The sequence below is a fragment of the Sminthopsis crassicaudata genome, chromosome 4, assembly GCF_048593235.1.
Source record: "Sminthopsis crassicaudata isolate SCR6 chromosome 4, ASM4859323v1, whole genome shotgun sequence".
Classification (NCBI taxonomy): Eukaryota; Metazoa; Chordata; class Mammalia; order Dasyuromorphia; family Dasyuridae; genus Sminthopsis; species Sminthopsis crassicaudata.
Genome location: NC_133620.1, coordinates 186,008,168 through 186,024,484, shown reverse-complemented (window position 1 = coordinate 186,024,484; position 16,317 = coordinate 186,008,168). Strand labels below are relative to the sequence as shown.

Genomic DNA, 16,317 nt, shown 5'->3' with positions numbered 1-16,317 from the left:
ATATAAATACTCTCCCTGGCTGGGAAGATTGCAACTCCTCCATGCTTCCTCCTCTTGTGTGATTGTTGCCTATATCCTATAAATCCTCCACAAGGAAGTATACTGGGAAACATCTTCTTCATCTCTTGACATTGCTTGGATATCTGTATTACACCCATCTGTCTATCAGTTCATTACATGACAAGTTTCTCTCCCTTTTCAGTCATATATTATTCTGATGATATCCTTTAACATTCTTCTACATAGATTCTTGTTGGTATTATGTAGTATGCTTATTACCTTAGCTGCAGATCTATTTCCACTGGCAATAACAATGGATTATGGCACTAAACTTGTAAAACAAACATGTTTGGTATGGCAAACAAAAAAAGAGGGTGTATGGTATTTTCAGTTGCTATAACTAATTTAGTGAAATTTAGTGCTGTTATTGCTCAATATGTAACTATTTTCTCATAAACATAAGATCACATGCTGCTCATAATGATATATTATTGGTAGAAATACTAATATTCTCAATTAAAGTTTTTCTGGGATGTCACATTATGAGGTAAAGGTGATTCTGGTTTTTTGAAGGCTATGCACTAGAGTAAAAGCGCTGGCTTCTGCTAAACTGGGGAGGCTTCAGATTGTTGTTTGTTTTTGTTTTGAAGAGGAGCAAGGACACCACAAGTGACATCTTGACTTAAGTAGGGATCTAACAAAGGGGTGCATGTGTTTATAGCCAAAGAACTGACCTAAGTTTAGAGATATTTATCACCAAGTTGGCCACCAGTCAATGAATTTAATCCAGCTACAATAACACATGTTAGCCAACAAGGTACAGAGGAATTGTGAAAGAAGTCCCCCAAACTGAATCACAGATTCTAAAAGTTGGAAGGGACATCAGAAAACAACTAATGCAATCTATATATGAAAGGAATCTTTACTATGACATATATGACAAATGATGGTTTGGTCTCTTCTTGTCACTGATAGAACTACAGAAACTTCAAGTAAGTATCAGTTTCCTGAATATTCATCATAAAAATTTATTATCAATTATAAAAATTATATAAATTCTCAGAAACTCTAAAAACAATGAAAACTATTTATAGTGCTGTGGGAATGGTGTTAGAACTTTGCTTTGTATCCCTAGTGCTAAGCAGAAAGTCTGCCATATGGTAGGTGCTTAAATGATTGTAACCTGACTCAGCTGGAATAAGAAATTTACAAAATATAAATAGCATAGATTAGTCCACTCAGTTCATTTAGCAGAAACAATCTTTTTTTTTTTCTCCCACTTAATATCTTAAGTATGGGGGTGTTGTTAAATTTTTCTTTGTCAATTAATTATCATTGCCATGTATTTTTCTGGTTTAGGTTATCTTCAGGAAGCCTATTTGTGGACCAAACAAGTTTTGGCCATCATGGAGAAGTCTATGGTCTTACTCAGAGAAGTCACAGATGGCTCCCTCTATGAAGGAGTCGCCTACGGTAGCTATACCACCAGATCCCTCTTTCAGTACATGTTCCTGGTACAGAGGCATTTTGATATCAACCACTTTAATCATCCTTGGCTTAAGCAACACTTTGCATTCATGTACAGAACAGTACTTCCAGGTGAGTTTCACAGAGGAGGTGAATGATAACAATGTGAGCAAAAGAACTCAATTTTTTCTTCATTGAAACATTTATTCTTTACTTATATATTCTGGAAAAGGATGAAACCTTTGGATTATGGGCACTTATGCAGGATATTTGTCTTCTTAAACAAAAGTAGTTTGCTCAATAATAAATACATTTTGTTCTTTAACACAGGATATTTGTTAAATTTATGTGTGGATTTATGATAAGCACAAAATTGCAATAATGATATGAGCTTTAAAAAGCACAGAGTTTTTTAAAAAGGTTAAAAAGCAAGTTAGAAAAAGAAATCTAATTGGGAACATTTCTTTTACTATCTTGGTTTTGTATACACTATCTAATTTTTATATATATGAGAAAACAAACAGTTATACTGATGAGTTCATTTTCTTGCACATGCCTATAATACCTAAATTGTCCTACTTTGTTTTTCATTCTTTCTCTTAATATTTTAGAAATGTTTAGGTTTATAGTTCAAAAAAAAATTCTAACTACATTTAGAAGTAGAATCCATGGGATTCAGGGCAGAAAGCTAAAAAAGCAGTGACCACAGAATTTCCTTCCATAGCCTTCCATAAATTCTGGTTGCTGATTGGTCAGTTTTGTATGGAAATAGTTTATAAGACCATTTTTGTGAGACAGATAATGTTTGAAAAAAAGTTTATGTCAGTTGTTTCATCTAATCATTTAGTAGAACTCAGCTGTTTCATGACAGTATAATTTTAGTGGGTGATTGCAAAATGTTCATGCAAGATACTGAAAATGCATATCAAAATCCCTTGATTTGGTCAATTTTAGTGACAGAACAATAATCATGGACATTTAGATGGTGCTTTAAGGTTTGTCAGGCACTTTTCAATATATTATATCTTTTTTCCCCTTCTTTCCCTCATTTTTAATAGGTCTTTTGACCCTCTTCATGTGAACTAATTATCCCATTATATCTCCCTTTTCCTCTTCTTCATGTAAAGACCTTTTTCTACCCCTTAATGTCTTTTTTCTTTGATGTCATCACATCAGAATCCATTCACAACCATACCTTCAGTCTATGTGATATCCTCCTCTGTTTGCCCTAGTAATAAATGCAGTTCTCAAGAGTTACAGATATCATTTTCCCATCTAGAGATGTAAACAGTTTAACCTTTAAATAATATATATTTTCTCCCTCCTTCCCTTTCTATGCTTCTCTTGGTCCTGTGCTTGAAGATTAAATTTTCTGTTCAGTTCTTTTTTTTTTTTTTCAATAGAAATGATTGAAAGTCTCTTACTATATTGAAGCTCCATTGCCTCCTCTGAAAGATGATGCTGAGTCTCATTGGGTAGTTAATTCTTGGTGGTAACCCTAGGTCTTTTGCCTTCTAGAATATGGCATTTCAGGCTCTCCAATCCTTTATTGTAGAAGCTGGCAGATCCTGGATAATCCTGACTGTTTCTCCTTGATATATGAATTTTTTTTTTTAATAGCACCTTGCAGTAATTTTTCCTTGAGGTTGTAGATCTAGAATTTTGCAACAGTGTTCCTTGGAGTTTTCTGAAGGTGATCTATGGATTCTTTAAATGCATATTTCCCCTTCTGTTTCTAGAATATTAGGGCAGTTTTCCTTAATGATTCCTTTTTTTGGGGGGGGGAGGGCCTTCAAATAGGCCAATAATTTTTACATTGTCTCTTCTGGATTTATTTTCCAGGTCAGCTGTTTTTCCAATGAGATATTTCATATTTTCTTTCATTTTTTTCATTCTTTTTAGCTTGTTTGACTGATTTTTTGCTTTCTCACAGAGTCATTAGTTTCCATTTGCCTTGTTATGGTTTTTAATGTGTGATTTTCTTCGGTTAGTTTTTGTATCTCTTTTTCCACTTGGTTAATTATACTTTTTAACAAATTGTTTTGTTCGAACAATTTTTTCTTTGCTTTTCCAAGCTGTTGACTCTCTCATGCATATCTCTCATTTCCTTTCTCATTTTTTCCTCTAACTCTGTTATTTGCCTTTTAAAGTCTTTTATGAACACTTCCAAGAAGCCTCTTTGGGCTTGAGACCATTTCATATCAGTTTTTAAGATTTCTTCTGTGCATATTTTGCCCTTGTCTTAATTTGTGTTTTGGGCTGCTCTATCACCATAGGAGCTTTCTATGGTCAAGGTTCTTTTTTGTTTCTTACTCATTTTCTTTTCTTTTCTTTTGGTATTTCTTCTTCTTTTTTTTTACTTTTATGATTGAGTTCTGCTCCTGAAATAAATAGGATGCTATCCCAAGCTTCCTATTCATCTCTGAGTCTTGGCTTTGAGCATAGGGGCCCCTTGGGTTTGCAGTAGGTAGCTTGGCTGCTCTTTCCAGGAAAAGCCTGGAGTTTTCCCAGAGTTTGCCTTCTGAGCTGGGACTGGAAACTGCCCCACTGATTTGCTCCTCTACTGAGTCAGGACTGAGGGTCTTAGTTGCTGATTTGCTGTGATTTAGACTCTCTCACCATCTTTCCCAGAGTGTATCTGAGCTGGGCTGAAAACCTTTCCATTCCAGTGAGACAAACTTTCATGAAATTTTTCCAGTCTATCTTGAGCTGGAGAGTGGTTTCATTACATCAGATTACTACATGAAACCAATGGTTTTGGAGGGAAATTTTGGTATATTATCTTAATACATAATCACCATAACTGTGTGATAGATATTATCACTCCCATTTCACAGATGAGAAAGTGAAACACAGAGAAAAGTAGTAATGTGGGTAGATTCACATTCTTTGTTTTTTACTTTATATGTGCATTCATGACTTCACATGAGAGTTACCCTCTCTTTAGAAAAGCCAAAAGATACATAGATTGACATAGTAGCAGTTTTTTTTAAGCCCCAAACCCCTAATTTCCTAACTAATAATAAAATAAATAAGTTCCTGAGCTTCATGTAAACAAAATATTTACAGAGCATTCATGCAGCCATGTCAACACTTACAATCTATGTATATGTTTCATAAAGATAATTTCATAAATCTTTTTACATTAATGTGACTCCCAGAGAATTAAATACACAAATGCATCAGAAAACTATTTTCTGCATATATGTTTTTTAAAATATTTATTAATTTGTTCTTTCAATCTTTCCCTCCCCATCCATTCAGGTTTTCAAAGAACAGTGGCAATTGCAGACTCAAATTACAACTGGTTTTATGGGCCAGAAAGTCAGTTGGTCTTTCTAGATAAATTTGTCATGCGTAATGGCAGCGGCAATTGGCTGGCAGATCAGATTCGACAGAACAGAGTGATAGAAGGTCCAGGTACAGCATCAAAAGGGCAGCGCTGGTGTACCTTGCACACTGAATTTCTCTGGTAAGATACCTTGAATTGTCTCCAAAGAGATTGGGTTTTGGTAATCAATCAGTCAATCAATATTCATTTATTAAGTGCCTACAGGCACTGAGCTAAAAGCTGGAGATACAAAAGAGGCAAAAGACAGTCCCTGCCCTCAAAGAGTTTACAGTCTAATGATAGAATGCAAACAAGTATATACAAAGCAGCAAACAAATAGAAATAAACAAGATAAATAGGAAATAATTAAGAGAAGGAAAGCATTGAAATTATGTTTTATGTAATATGCAAGCTACATTATTTTTTATCTAAAATACAGCTTACCAATATCTCCATTTTTCACAGAATATGCAGCATCAGCACGATTTATATCATATTGTGCCCTATCTTGAAACCAAGAAACATCTCTTCAGATAGTCTTAATTTTTGTGCTAAAAGCCCTTTCAAATTTGTTGTGAGGGAGCAGATCTCTCCTTATTTTGCATTATTATAAAACAGAGCATAGTTTTATGATTTATATCTGTTTGGATATGGTTATAAAATGGAAGAAATAAGTTTTGGGCTGGAATTACTTTTTGTTGTTATAATACCACAAATTTCATAGAATAACATGTTCTAACAAATGGAATATAAGGATCTTCTAATTCTTAAATATTTGTTTCTAAGCATGTTTTAAGGTTTTAAAAAGTATACAACAACATTTCTTTGATATAAGAGCCATTCATCACTGATTGCCTTAATTTCAGAAAATAATTTTTGAAGCCTCCAGGGGGAAACACTATATCACCATCTGTTTTATATATTGCCAAGTACATTGTTGTTATCCAATACTTCAGAATAAAAAGTACAAGGAATCAATTAATCATTAACCCATTACCTCTTTTCCATTGTTTGAGTAGTGAACTTCTCATGGTTTGATTCATTTCACTTTATCACAATTTCACAAATACATTAAGCCATTAATGAGAAAAAATAAATAGGTTAGTGTTACTGCTGTTGAACTGACATTTTCATTGTTAATTTGCAATTATAAAAACTTTTTGAGATTCATAGTACATTAAATGTTTGACAATGTCTCCCATTTATCAAAACTATAAGATCTAATCAAGGATTTGAAATCTGGCTATGGGGAAATAGATAAATATTAACTATGAGCCATTTTCTCTCCCCTAGCATACATGAATTCTAGAGGCAGGAGAAAAATACAGAAGACTGGAAGAAAGTTTTTATTTTTGACTATTTTTTTACTAGTTTCTCTAAATTTACATTGATGCGGCATGCTATCAACAATAGTGTCCTGGTTGCCTGACAAAATATATGAAAAGACTTTTTCTTATCTTGAAACTCAGAAATCCCAAAATAACAAGTAGGTCCAGAATCAAATAAGCATAAAACCAACTTCACCCAAAATTGTTCCAGCTTAGAGGGAAGAATAGGAGTTACTGATGATCTGTGTCAGCCCTTCTTCCCTATCCATCCATAAGTACTCTGAGCAAAAGGTAGTAAATATTTGTGAACCCATAAAAAATAGTATGGTACAGTGGAAAGAAATCTAAATTTGAAATCAAGGGGTCTAGGTTTTAAATAAATTCCTTAGACCTCAATGTCCTCCATATGTAAAATGAAAGAGCAGAACTATATGGTCTTGAAAACCCCTAAAAAGTTTTTTCCCCAACTATGTAACAACAAAATATTTATAGTTAATTTAAATGGATCCTAGAAGATTAGGGCTGGAAAGGATCTTGGAGACCATTTAGGCCAATCTCCTCATTTTACATAAAAAGGAACTAAACCCCAGAGAAATGAAGTGATTTGCCCAATGTCACACAAGCAATAAGGGGAAGAATTGAGACCATATTGGGAATCTCTTAATTTGCAAAGCAGTATTCTTTTTTTTTTTTTCCAATATGCTGCTTTTTCTGGGGCTTTTGATTCAGATTTAAGGAGTAAAATCTGAAGGGGGAAAAAAGATCTAAAAAATATAATTTTATTATATATGAAATATATGTTATATATATATATATGAAATTTTATGTTTGTATAGTACACTTTGGCCATTTAATAATTTACTTTAAAAAAAACTAACAATAGCTTTTTAATTTTCAAAATACATGAAAAGATAGTTTTCAACATTCACCCTTGCAAAAGCTTGTATTCCAAGTTTTTTTTTCTTCCCTCTCCTCCTCTCCCCTCCCCTGGACAGCAATTCAATATAGGTTAAACATTGTGCAATTTTTCTAAACATATTTCCATCTTTATAATGCTGTGCAATAAATAAATAAATAAATTACAAAGAGGGAAAAATGAGAAAGAAAAAAATAAGCATATGGGGGAAAAAAAAGTGAAAATACTATGCTATGATGCACATTCAGTCTCCATATTCTTCTCTCTGTATGTGGATGGCTCTTTCTGTCACAAATCTATTGGAATTGCCTTGAATCACCTCATTCCTGAAAAAAGCCATCACATAATCATATGATTATTATATAATCTTCTTGTGGCTATATACAGTGTTCTCTTGATTTACTCACCCCACTTAGCATCAATTCATGTAAGTCTTTTCAGCTTTTTCTGAAATCATCCTGCTCATAATTTCATGTAGAACAATAATATTCCATTATATTCATGTACTACAACTTATTCAGCCATTCCCCAAGTGATGGGCATCCACTCATTTTTCAGTTCCTTGCTACTACAAAGCAATTCACTTTCTTCCTACCTTTGTTTCAAGTTTCAAAAAAGAAAAAAAAAAAGTCAAAGAAGGCAGAAGTATGATGGAACCTCATTGTGATATTTTTTCATTTTAAGTCAGGTGCTAATAGTTCTTCTCCTAGCCATTAAACTACAAACTAAAGGTCATAGAAATATACTTAGAACCATGAGTTCTCACTGATTTGTGTTAGTAGTAACAGTTCTCAAGTTTCTGAGTAAAAAATTGAGATTTGCTTAGCTCTCTTGCTGCCTAGATGGCCTTAGAATTCTTAGATGATCCCCAAAGAGTCTCCAAAGACTTCTGCTGGTTTGGTAGCTGCTATGATGTTCCACTAAAAACTGTCATGACTTATTGTACTGTGAGGTTCCTAGAGCTATGCAATACCAAGACAATGCAGAACACATTTTGTTTATACATTAGTCTCCCCAATAATTATATACTTATTGTTGCATATGCTCTGATGTGTCATCAATTTGATGTTTATTTTCTTTAATATTCACTTAATAGGTACGAAGCCAGCTTGGGTTCTGTACCCCCACCAGACTACGGTACCCCAACACTGCATTATTTTGAGGACTGGGGTGTTGTGACTTATGGAAGTGCCCTGCCTGCAGAGATCAATAGACCTTTTCTTTCCTTCAAGTCAGGAAAACTTGGAGGACGTGCAATCTATGACATTGTCCACAGAAACAAGTACAAAGAATGGATCAAAGGATGGAGAAATTTTAATGCTGGCCATGAGCATCCTGATCAAAATTCATTTACCTTTGCTCCCAATGGTGTGCCTTTCATCACAGAGGCTCTCTATGGGCCAAAGTACACTTTCTTCAACAATGTGCTAATGTTTGCCCCTGCAGTATCAAAAAGCTGCTTCTCTCCTTGGGAGGGTCAGGTCACAGAAGACTGTTCATCAAAGTGGTCAAAGTACAAACATGACTCGGCTGCCCACTGTCAGGGGAGAGTGGTGGCTGCTCTGGAGAAAGATGGAGTGGTTTTTATACGAGGGGAAGGAGTGGGGGCCTATAATCCTCAGCTAAAGCTGAAAAATTTCCAGAGGAACCTAATTCTCTTGCACCCTCAGCTCCTCCTCCTTGTGGATCAAATCCACCTGGAAGAAGACAGTACTCTAGAGACAGCGGCAAGTTTTTTTCATAATGTGGATGTCCCTTTTGAAGAGACTGTTGTAGATGGTGTCCATGGGGCTTACATTAAGCAGCGAGATGGTATATATAAAATGTATTGGATGGATGATACTGGCTATAGTGAGAAAGCAACCATTGCTTCAGTAACTTACCCCCGGGGATATCCATACAATGGAACGAACTATGTGAATGTCACTACACACCTCCGGAGTCCCATCACCAAAGTAGCCTACCTTTTCATAGGACCTTCTATCAATGTTCAAAGCTTCAACCTCCATGGGGATGCTCAACAACTAGATGTATTTATAGCCACTAGTGACCATGCTTACGCAGTTTACCTTTGGACAGGTGAGGCTGCTGGACAAACGGCCTTTGTACATGTCATTGCAGATCACCAAAAGATTCTTTTTGATCAGTCTGCCATCATTAAGAGCTCTCCTGTGTCTGAGGTAAAGGACTATGCCGGAATTGTAGAACGCAATCTCCAGCATTTCAAGCCAGTTTTTCAGCAGCTGGAGAAGCAGATCTTGTCCCGTGTCCGTAACACAGCTAGCTTTCGAAAGACTGCTGAGCGCCTGCTGAGATTTTCAGATAAGAGACAGACAGAGGAAGCCATTGATAGGATATTTGCAATCTCTCAGCAGCAGCAGCAGCAGCAGAGAAAACAGCAGCTACAAGGCAAGGCAAAAAAGAACCGAAGGCCAGCCAGGCGCTACAAGTTCATTGATGCCGTCCCTGACATTTTTGCACAGATTGAAGTAAATGAGAAAAAGATCCGACAGAAAGCTCAGATTTTGGCACAGAAAGAATTGCCCATAGATGAAGATGAAGAAATGAAAGACCTTTTAGATTTTGCTGATGTCTCCTATGTGAAACACAAAATTGGGGTACCATTCAGAGGCCAGTTCGGGCAGGCCCAAATGGTGACAACTGCCCGAAGCAGGGCCCCCTCAATATCTGCTTCCTATACCAGGCTTTTCCTCATTTTGAACATTGCTATTTTCTTTGTCATGCTAGCAATGCAACTGACTTACTTTCAGAGGGCCCAGAGTCTGCATGGTCAAAGATGTGTCTATGCTATCCTTCTGGTTGATAGTTGCATCTTACTTTGGTTGTACTCTTCTTGTTCCCAGTCTCAGTGCTAGCCATGCTACTATGAACTGCCCAACCATTCTGTGATCCCTGGAATCTATGCAAAATTCAAAATCTCCTAAGAGGATGCTAATTTGAAGATGGTTTTAGTTTTCTCATATACATTCCAGGAAATCTGAGATCAGGAGAAAGAGAAAGATCTTTTCAGGAAGCAGAGACAGACAGACAGACAAACAAAAGCAGAAAGAGAGACAGAGACAGTAAGACTTAAGGCATGCATAACCTCTCAGAAAATGAAGACTCACATGATGATCCCACAGCACCTGGAAAAGTGCTTTGCTTTGCTAATGACAATAGTGAAAGGATGATTATTTTTAATTGTAACAGAAAGTCCAGAATTAAGCAATTGTCATACTTTTTTAAAACCATGGCATAAAAAAGAGGGAGGAAACTGATTCTAAAATTGTTTTTTTTATCTTGAATTTGATATTCAGACATTATTCCATGACTATCAGAGAGCTCTCTAAATTAAATTTTTTAACACAATTTCTGTTGCAGTACAAAATTCTTTCCCCTGGAGGTAGTCTCAATAGTGCTTTAATTAAATCATTTATTGAATCATACCTTTAAAGTAGAAGAGGATCTTAGAGGTCTTCTAATCTTATCCCCTTCCCTTCTTCTTGCAAATGAGAAAACTGAAGCCCAGGGGAAGAAAGTGACATATCCAAGGTGATATAGGGAGTTAGTGGCAGAGCCCTATGAGATTCAAACTCAGGTTTTATGATTCCAGATCCAACACTCTTTTACACACCCACTTTAACCAATATTAGTGCTTATTATGTGCACACTGAGTTATACACGGGGGAAAAGAAAAAGAAAACAGTCCCTGATTTCAGTGAGGTGATATTCTCCAGGAAATATAATACACAAAAATATAAATATGTATATATACATATGTATATATATATATATATATATATGTGTGTGTGTGTGTGCATATATATGTACATATATATACACATACACACATGTATATATGCTATATATGTAGGTATACATATGAAGGAATATACACATAGATTAAATATAAACATTCACATCTTGTGTTAATATTCAGATTGCAAAAGAGAGTGCCATAGTACCAAGAAAAACTTAGAATATTTTCCCCCCAGGGGGCATAAAAAGTTTTCAGCAATATAAATTTGCACATTCATATACACACAGAAACATGCATACACACATGCACACAAATATTTGACAAACACTGTCAAATTTCCAAGTATAGTTTGAGATATTTTTTTTTTTTATCTGATTCACCATCAGAATAGGAGGTTTAATTGGGACTAAAAGTTGTTTGATCATGTTATTTTTTGTATGGGGGTGGGGGGAGTTATCACCTAAATGTATAAACAGAACAAACATTTGTGTGACTTAAAGGTAGATTTCCACACCAAAGAAGATGAGAAACAAAATATTATATATGATGGTTATGTTTCTAATAAGGGAAGAATCATGCTTTCCTTCAGGTTTATTTTGCTAAATAAATAGATGATTATTGTCTCAATTTTTATATTATCTTGTCTTTATTATATAGAAGGGTCATATAAGATGTCCAGTTTTTTTTCTTCCAGTCTTCAAAAATTTGTGTTTCATTATTATTTCATTTCAAGTAGATTCCAATCAATGCAAATGATGAATAACATGAAATAGGTGAATGTAGTCAGATTCACACTATTTGGGGTTATAATTATGTAAAAGGTGGTAACTGGAGCCAACTTAGTGTAGCTATACAGTGCAAATTCAAATAATACAACTACTTAATAGTATCTAATACTTGTTCTAATTGAGATCTGCTAATAATTAAAGGGCTAAAATTTTATGTAATATAGTTATGACAGAATCAAATCAATTCTGTTGTATTTCCTTTTGACACAAATATTCTGGACTGTGATCTTTAACCTTTTATGTGAACATCAAGGAATGAGATTGGTTGATAAGAAATGTCAAACATTAAAATTTATGTGAAATATAAAGATATGAAATTTGTGTCTTCAGAAATGATGTGTTGGCACTGTTATCTGGGGGAAATTGCTTATTTTTATAAGCCAATTCTGAGAGAAATCAAATCTCTTAATGTGGCGACTGCATTAGTACTCTAGATACCTTAAAATCAATGGGAGTCAGGATAAGCAAAAGTCTTTATTCTTGGTCTTTAGCGGTAGAAATAAAGTGAATGGCCACATAGGATCTCCACAACCTCACCTCCTTGTCTCCTGCCCAGAGTGAGTCTGGCTAAGCTCACTGCACTTCCTAGTCCCTCCTACAATTCTCTGTATACATCAAACGATTGGGCCAGCATAGGATAGTGGGAAGGGCCATTTTCCAAGTATATTCTTATAGAGTATTGTCCAATTGGTAATTATCTGTAAGTGCTCAATTGTCCGACCTCAGTGCATAGACTCAAGAGTTTCAGCCCCTTGCATCTTAAGAAAGATATTTTCCCAAGATTTAGCTATTACACATAAGCACATTTGAGTGGCTCCCATTACAAAATGTATAAATTATTTTCAGCTTGATTTTCAGGAAAATAAGTTTATTAATTTATAAGCCTAAAGTGTTACTGTTTTCCTTTTGTTAAAAGTGACAGTTCATAACAAGAGTTTTTCTTTGTTTAAACATAGGAAAGATGGATATCATCTATTTTTTTCTTATTGGAAGTTATCAGTTCTAAATTTGATCATTCCTATATGAGATAACCACAGATTTTACTTTTAGTAGTTCTTTACTCATCTACCATATGTCTACTCTAGAAAGCAAAAGAGGAATATTTTCCACTTTAGTATACAAAGCCCCTGGGGAGGATATCATTATACACTTTGTTTCTAAAACTACTGCTTTCAAAAGAACAATGCTTCTGTCTGTCCTGAATAGACACTTAGTGGGATTTAGACTGACTTTATATAAGACTAAAAATGTACTTAATTTCAATAGCTATTCCTGAACCTTGTTCCTTCACTATATTCATCTAAAAAGACAGATTGTTGGAAATATTTCAAAGGAAATTAGGGAGAAAAGGAAACATTGTTTTGATTTTACAATGCAAGTCAAATTCAGGCCTGAAAGACTGAATATATAGTCTAAAAATTGGAGTTTTCTCTCCCCCTCCTCTCCATTTGCTGACGCTAGATAACAAGGGCACCTTTACATATGACATATTTTTCCAGCTATTTAAACTTGGATCAAATATGCCACTAAAATTAAGTAAGCTTATGCTGACATTTCATATGCTGACATTCCCTCTAATGGTCTGATAGTCTTTTCACTAGAGAAGAAGGATAAAACTCAAGTTCAGTGGCTTGTGAAACTGGCTCACTGCTGAAATATAAATCACATTTCTTCATAATGAAGCCTGTTTTATAAGGTTAGTAGTGCCCATTCAGTAAAAAGCAAGAAACTTTTTATCTCTACAAGTAAGCCAAGCAGTGTTCAAACCCCTAAAAAAAAAAAACTGGACTGATTTTGGCATCAGTTTCAGTGCTGTTCATTATCAAAGAAATGTTTTGAGTCCTTTGGATAAAATTTGAGCTATTGTTCAAAAGATTGGTTGGACTTGGGTTCCTAGCCCTTAAAAAAAAAAAAAAAAAAAAGAGAATTATTAACATAAGACTCTTTCTGTGGGTCAGGAATAAAGATAGCAACAAATTCCCTTGCCTGAAGTCTCTCAGCTAATGATGATTGACAATATTTGTGATCTTCCATTTAAGAACTAATTTCTTTGATATGTACAGTAAAAGTATTAATGAACTTAGGTAGAATAATCTATAATGTCATTGTTCATATAACTCAAAAATGCCTAGTTGTAATTTGCTGCCCAGCATCTGTATTTTAATTGGTGCAGTAGACTCCCAGTAGGAAATTCCATTCACTAATGCAATTTAGCAACTGATATGTAAATGTTTAATCTTCTTTGAAAGTTAGTTACCTGTGACACAGAAAGTTAAATGGCTTGCATAGTCATTAGCATATGACAAAGTCGGTTTTTGGACCCATATCTTCCTGACATCAAGACTGCCCCTACATTTTGTCATGCCATTTTTCATAATAAAATAACAAGAAAATTATAAATACAATGTTTTTCCAAAAATATTTTATCATATTTTTAGGTTTTCATAAATTTCAGACTTACAGATTAATATCAACTGAATTTTCTTATTCCTAACTAGTGTTTTTAGTGAAATTGATATAAAAATGCCTTTAAAATTTTTTTATAAATTTTACTTATTAAGTGTTATGTATTTCACAAACTATACACAAACTATGATATCTATCTACCTTATTATGTGTGATAGAGAAAAATAGATTTAAAGGTAAAAGGGACCTTAGAAACCATCTTATCCAATCTCTTCATTTTATACCTGAGAAACTGAGACCAGGAGAAATTAAATTATTTGCCCAAGATCACACAAATAATAAATGGCAAAGCTATATTTTAAACATAGGTGCAGGGCAGCAAATTACAACTAGGCATGTTTGAGTTATATGAACAATGACATAGCTTATTCCACCTAAGTTCATTTTATACTCCTGAACAACCACAAAACCCAAACCCCAAAACAGACTTTGTAACAAATATACTTAGTTAAGCAAAACAAATTCCCATATTGGCTATATATTTCATTCTGCATCCTGAGTCCATCACTTCTTTATAAGTAAATGGTACACTTCATTATAGGTCCTCTAGAAATATGATTGGTCATTGCATCGATCAGAATTCTTTCAAAGTTCATAGTTTTTATACTGTTGTTACTATACAAATTGTTTCTTTGTTCTACTCACTTTATCAGTTCTTAAAATTCTTCCTAAGTTCTCTGAAACTGTTCCCTTTCTCATTTCTTACAATACAATAGTATTCCATTATATTCATATGCTATTATTGTCATTCCCAGTTATGCTCTTCCCCTTCTTTGCCACCATTATATTTGCTAGATAGATATAAATATAGGTCATATTCCTTTTCTTTAATTTCTTTAATGTATATATACTGGGTTAAAGTTATAGTTTAGTGAATTATTTGGCATAGTTCCAAATTGTTTTCAGAATGACTAGACCAATTCACAGTTCCACCAACAGTCTTTAATGCATTTGTTTGTTTTTTTCCTGAAACCCTATTAACATTTGTCATTTAACCATAGTTTTAATTTGCCAACAAATAAATGTCTTAAGAGGCAACACGGCATAGTGAATAAGAAACTGCTTCAAGACCTGTGTGTTTAAAGACTGTCTCTGGTCCATACTGTCTCTGTTAGTGTCAGTAAGTTGCTTAATCTAATTTATTTCTCAAAGCATTTCATTAAGACTAAGTTGTAGAGGTGACATGGCCTGTATGGATAGAGGGAATCTCTATATATAGAAATTACCTTTTTCAATGAAATCACAGGTCAATTCCCTGTTCTATTTATATCATGTTTTTTGCAACATTTAAATCAATGTTAATATTAATTCAAGAATTTTTAAGCCACTGAATATTAAAAACCAACTCTGAAAATTTTCAAGAAAAGACTAATAAAAAAATACCAGTCCAGGCTGATCAAATTTAATTTTTGTTCCCTATTTTAAAAGGCTTATTCAAACATTTCTTTGTTCTTTAAAAGTGGCATAGATATACTATAGAATAACTATAACTGGCATTTACGAAGCATGTAAGGTTTGTAAAGGTTTTTATAAATATTACCACATTTGATCCTCACAACAATCCTATGAGTTGAGGAACAGATGAGGAAACTAAGGGAAACAGGTAAGATGACTTGCTCAGGGTCACTTAATTACTGTCTGAGCCTGGAATTCAGATCTGCTCTTGATTCCATATCCAACACATTCTATGCACTGAGCCTTCTGAATCAAATAAATATGGAATTTATATGAAAAATAATAAAAAAATAAGGAAAAAAGGAAAATTTTCATCACTTTTTTGTGATGTAATTAGGGTTAAGTAACTTGCTCAGGGTCATACATCTAGTAAGTGTGGATTAGATTTGAACTCAAGTGTCCCCTGACTTCAGGCCTGATGCTCTATCTACTGAGTCATCCAGCTGCTCCAAATTTTCATCATTTTCAAATTAATAAAAGGTTAATATATAGACATGCAAGAAAAATGACATGATGTAAAGGAAAAAATTGTTGGATACCAGGAGATGTTTTCTTGTCCCATCTTTGCCAACAACTAGTGATTTGGGGCATTAACCTCTTTGAGCAACAGATGAGAAAAATCTAGAGAAATTGGAGAATTGGATGGTCCCTCCTAGCCTCTCCCCAAAAAATCCATAACATGTATGGAATTTAGCAATAAATGTAATCTAAGACAATGACCCACCAAATTAAAGTGGAAGCATTTTCAAACACAGTATTTTTAGGTTTAATTTACTACCATGAATCAAATTACCCATTGTCAAATG

General features: G+C 34.2%; 1 protein-coding gene across 3 annotated transcripts in view; it reads left to right on the top strand.

The window, feature by feature from the left end:
* Positions 1-11,907, top strand: part of DSE (dermatan sulfate epimerase) — a 92,424-nt gene extending 80,517 nt beyond the window's left edge. For all 3 annotated transcript variants that reach the window (XM_074310044.1, XM_074310045.1, XM_074310046.1), the window contains 3 exons: positions 1,360-1,599; positions 4,732-4,939; positions 8,139-11,907. In XM_074310044.1, the coding sequence (XP_074166145.1) occupies positions 1,360-1,599; positions 4,732-4,939; positions 8,139-9,918 (2,228 nt within the window). In that variant the 3' untranslated portion in view covers positions 9,919-11,907. The remainder of the gene's footprint in view (positions 1-1,359; positions 1,600-4,731; positions 4,940-8,138) is intronic.
* Positions 11,908-16,317: the final 4,410 nt, after the last annotated feature.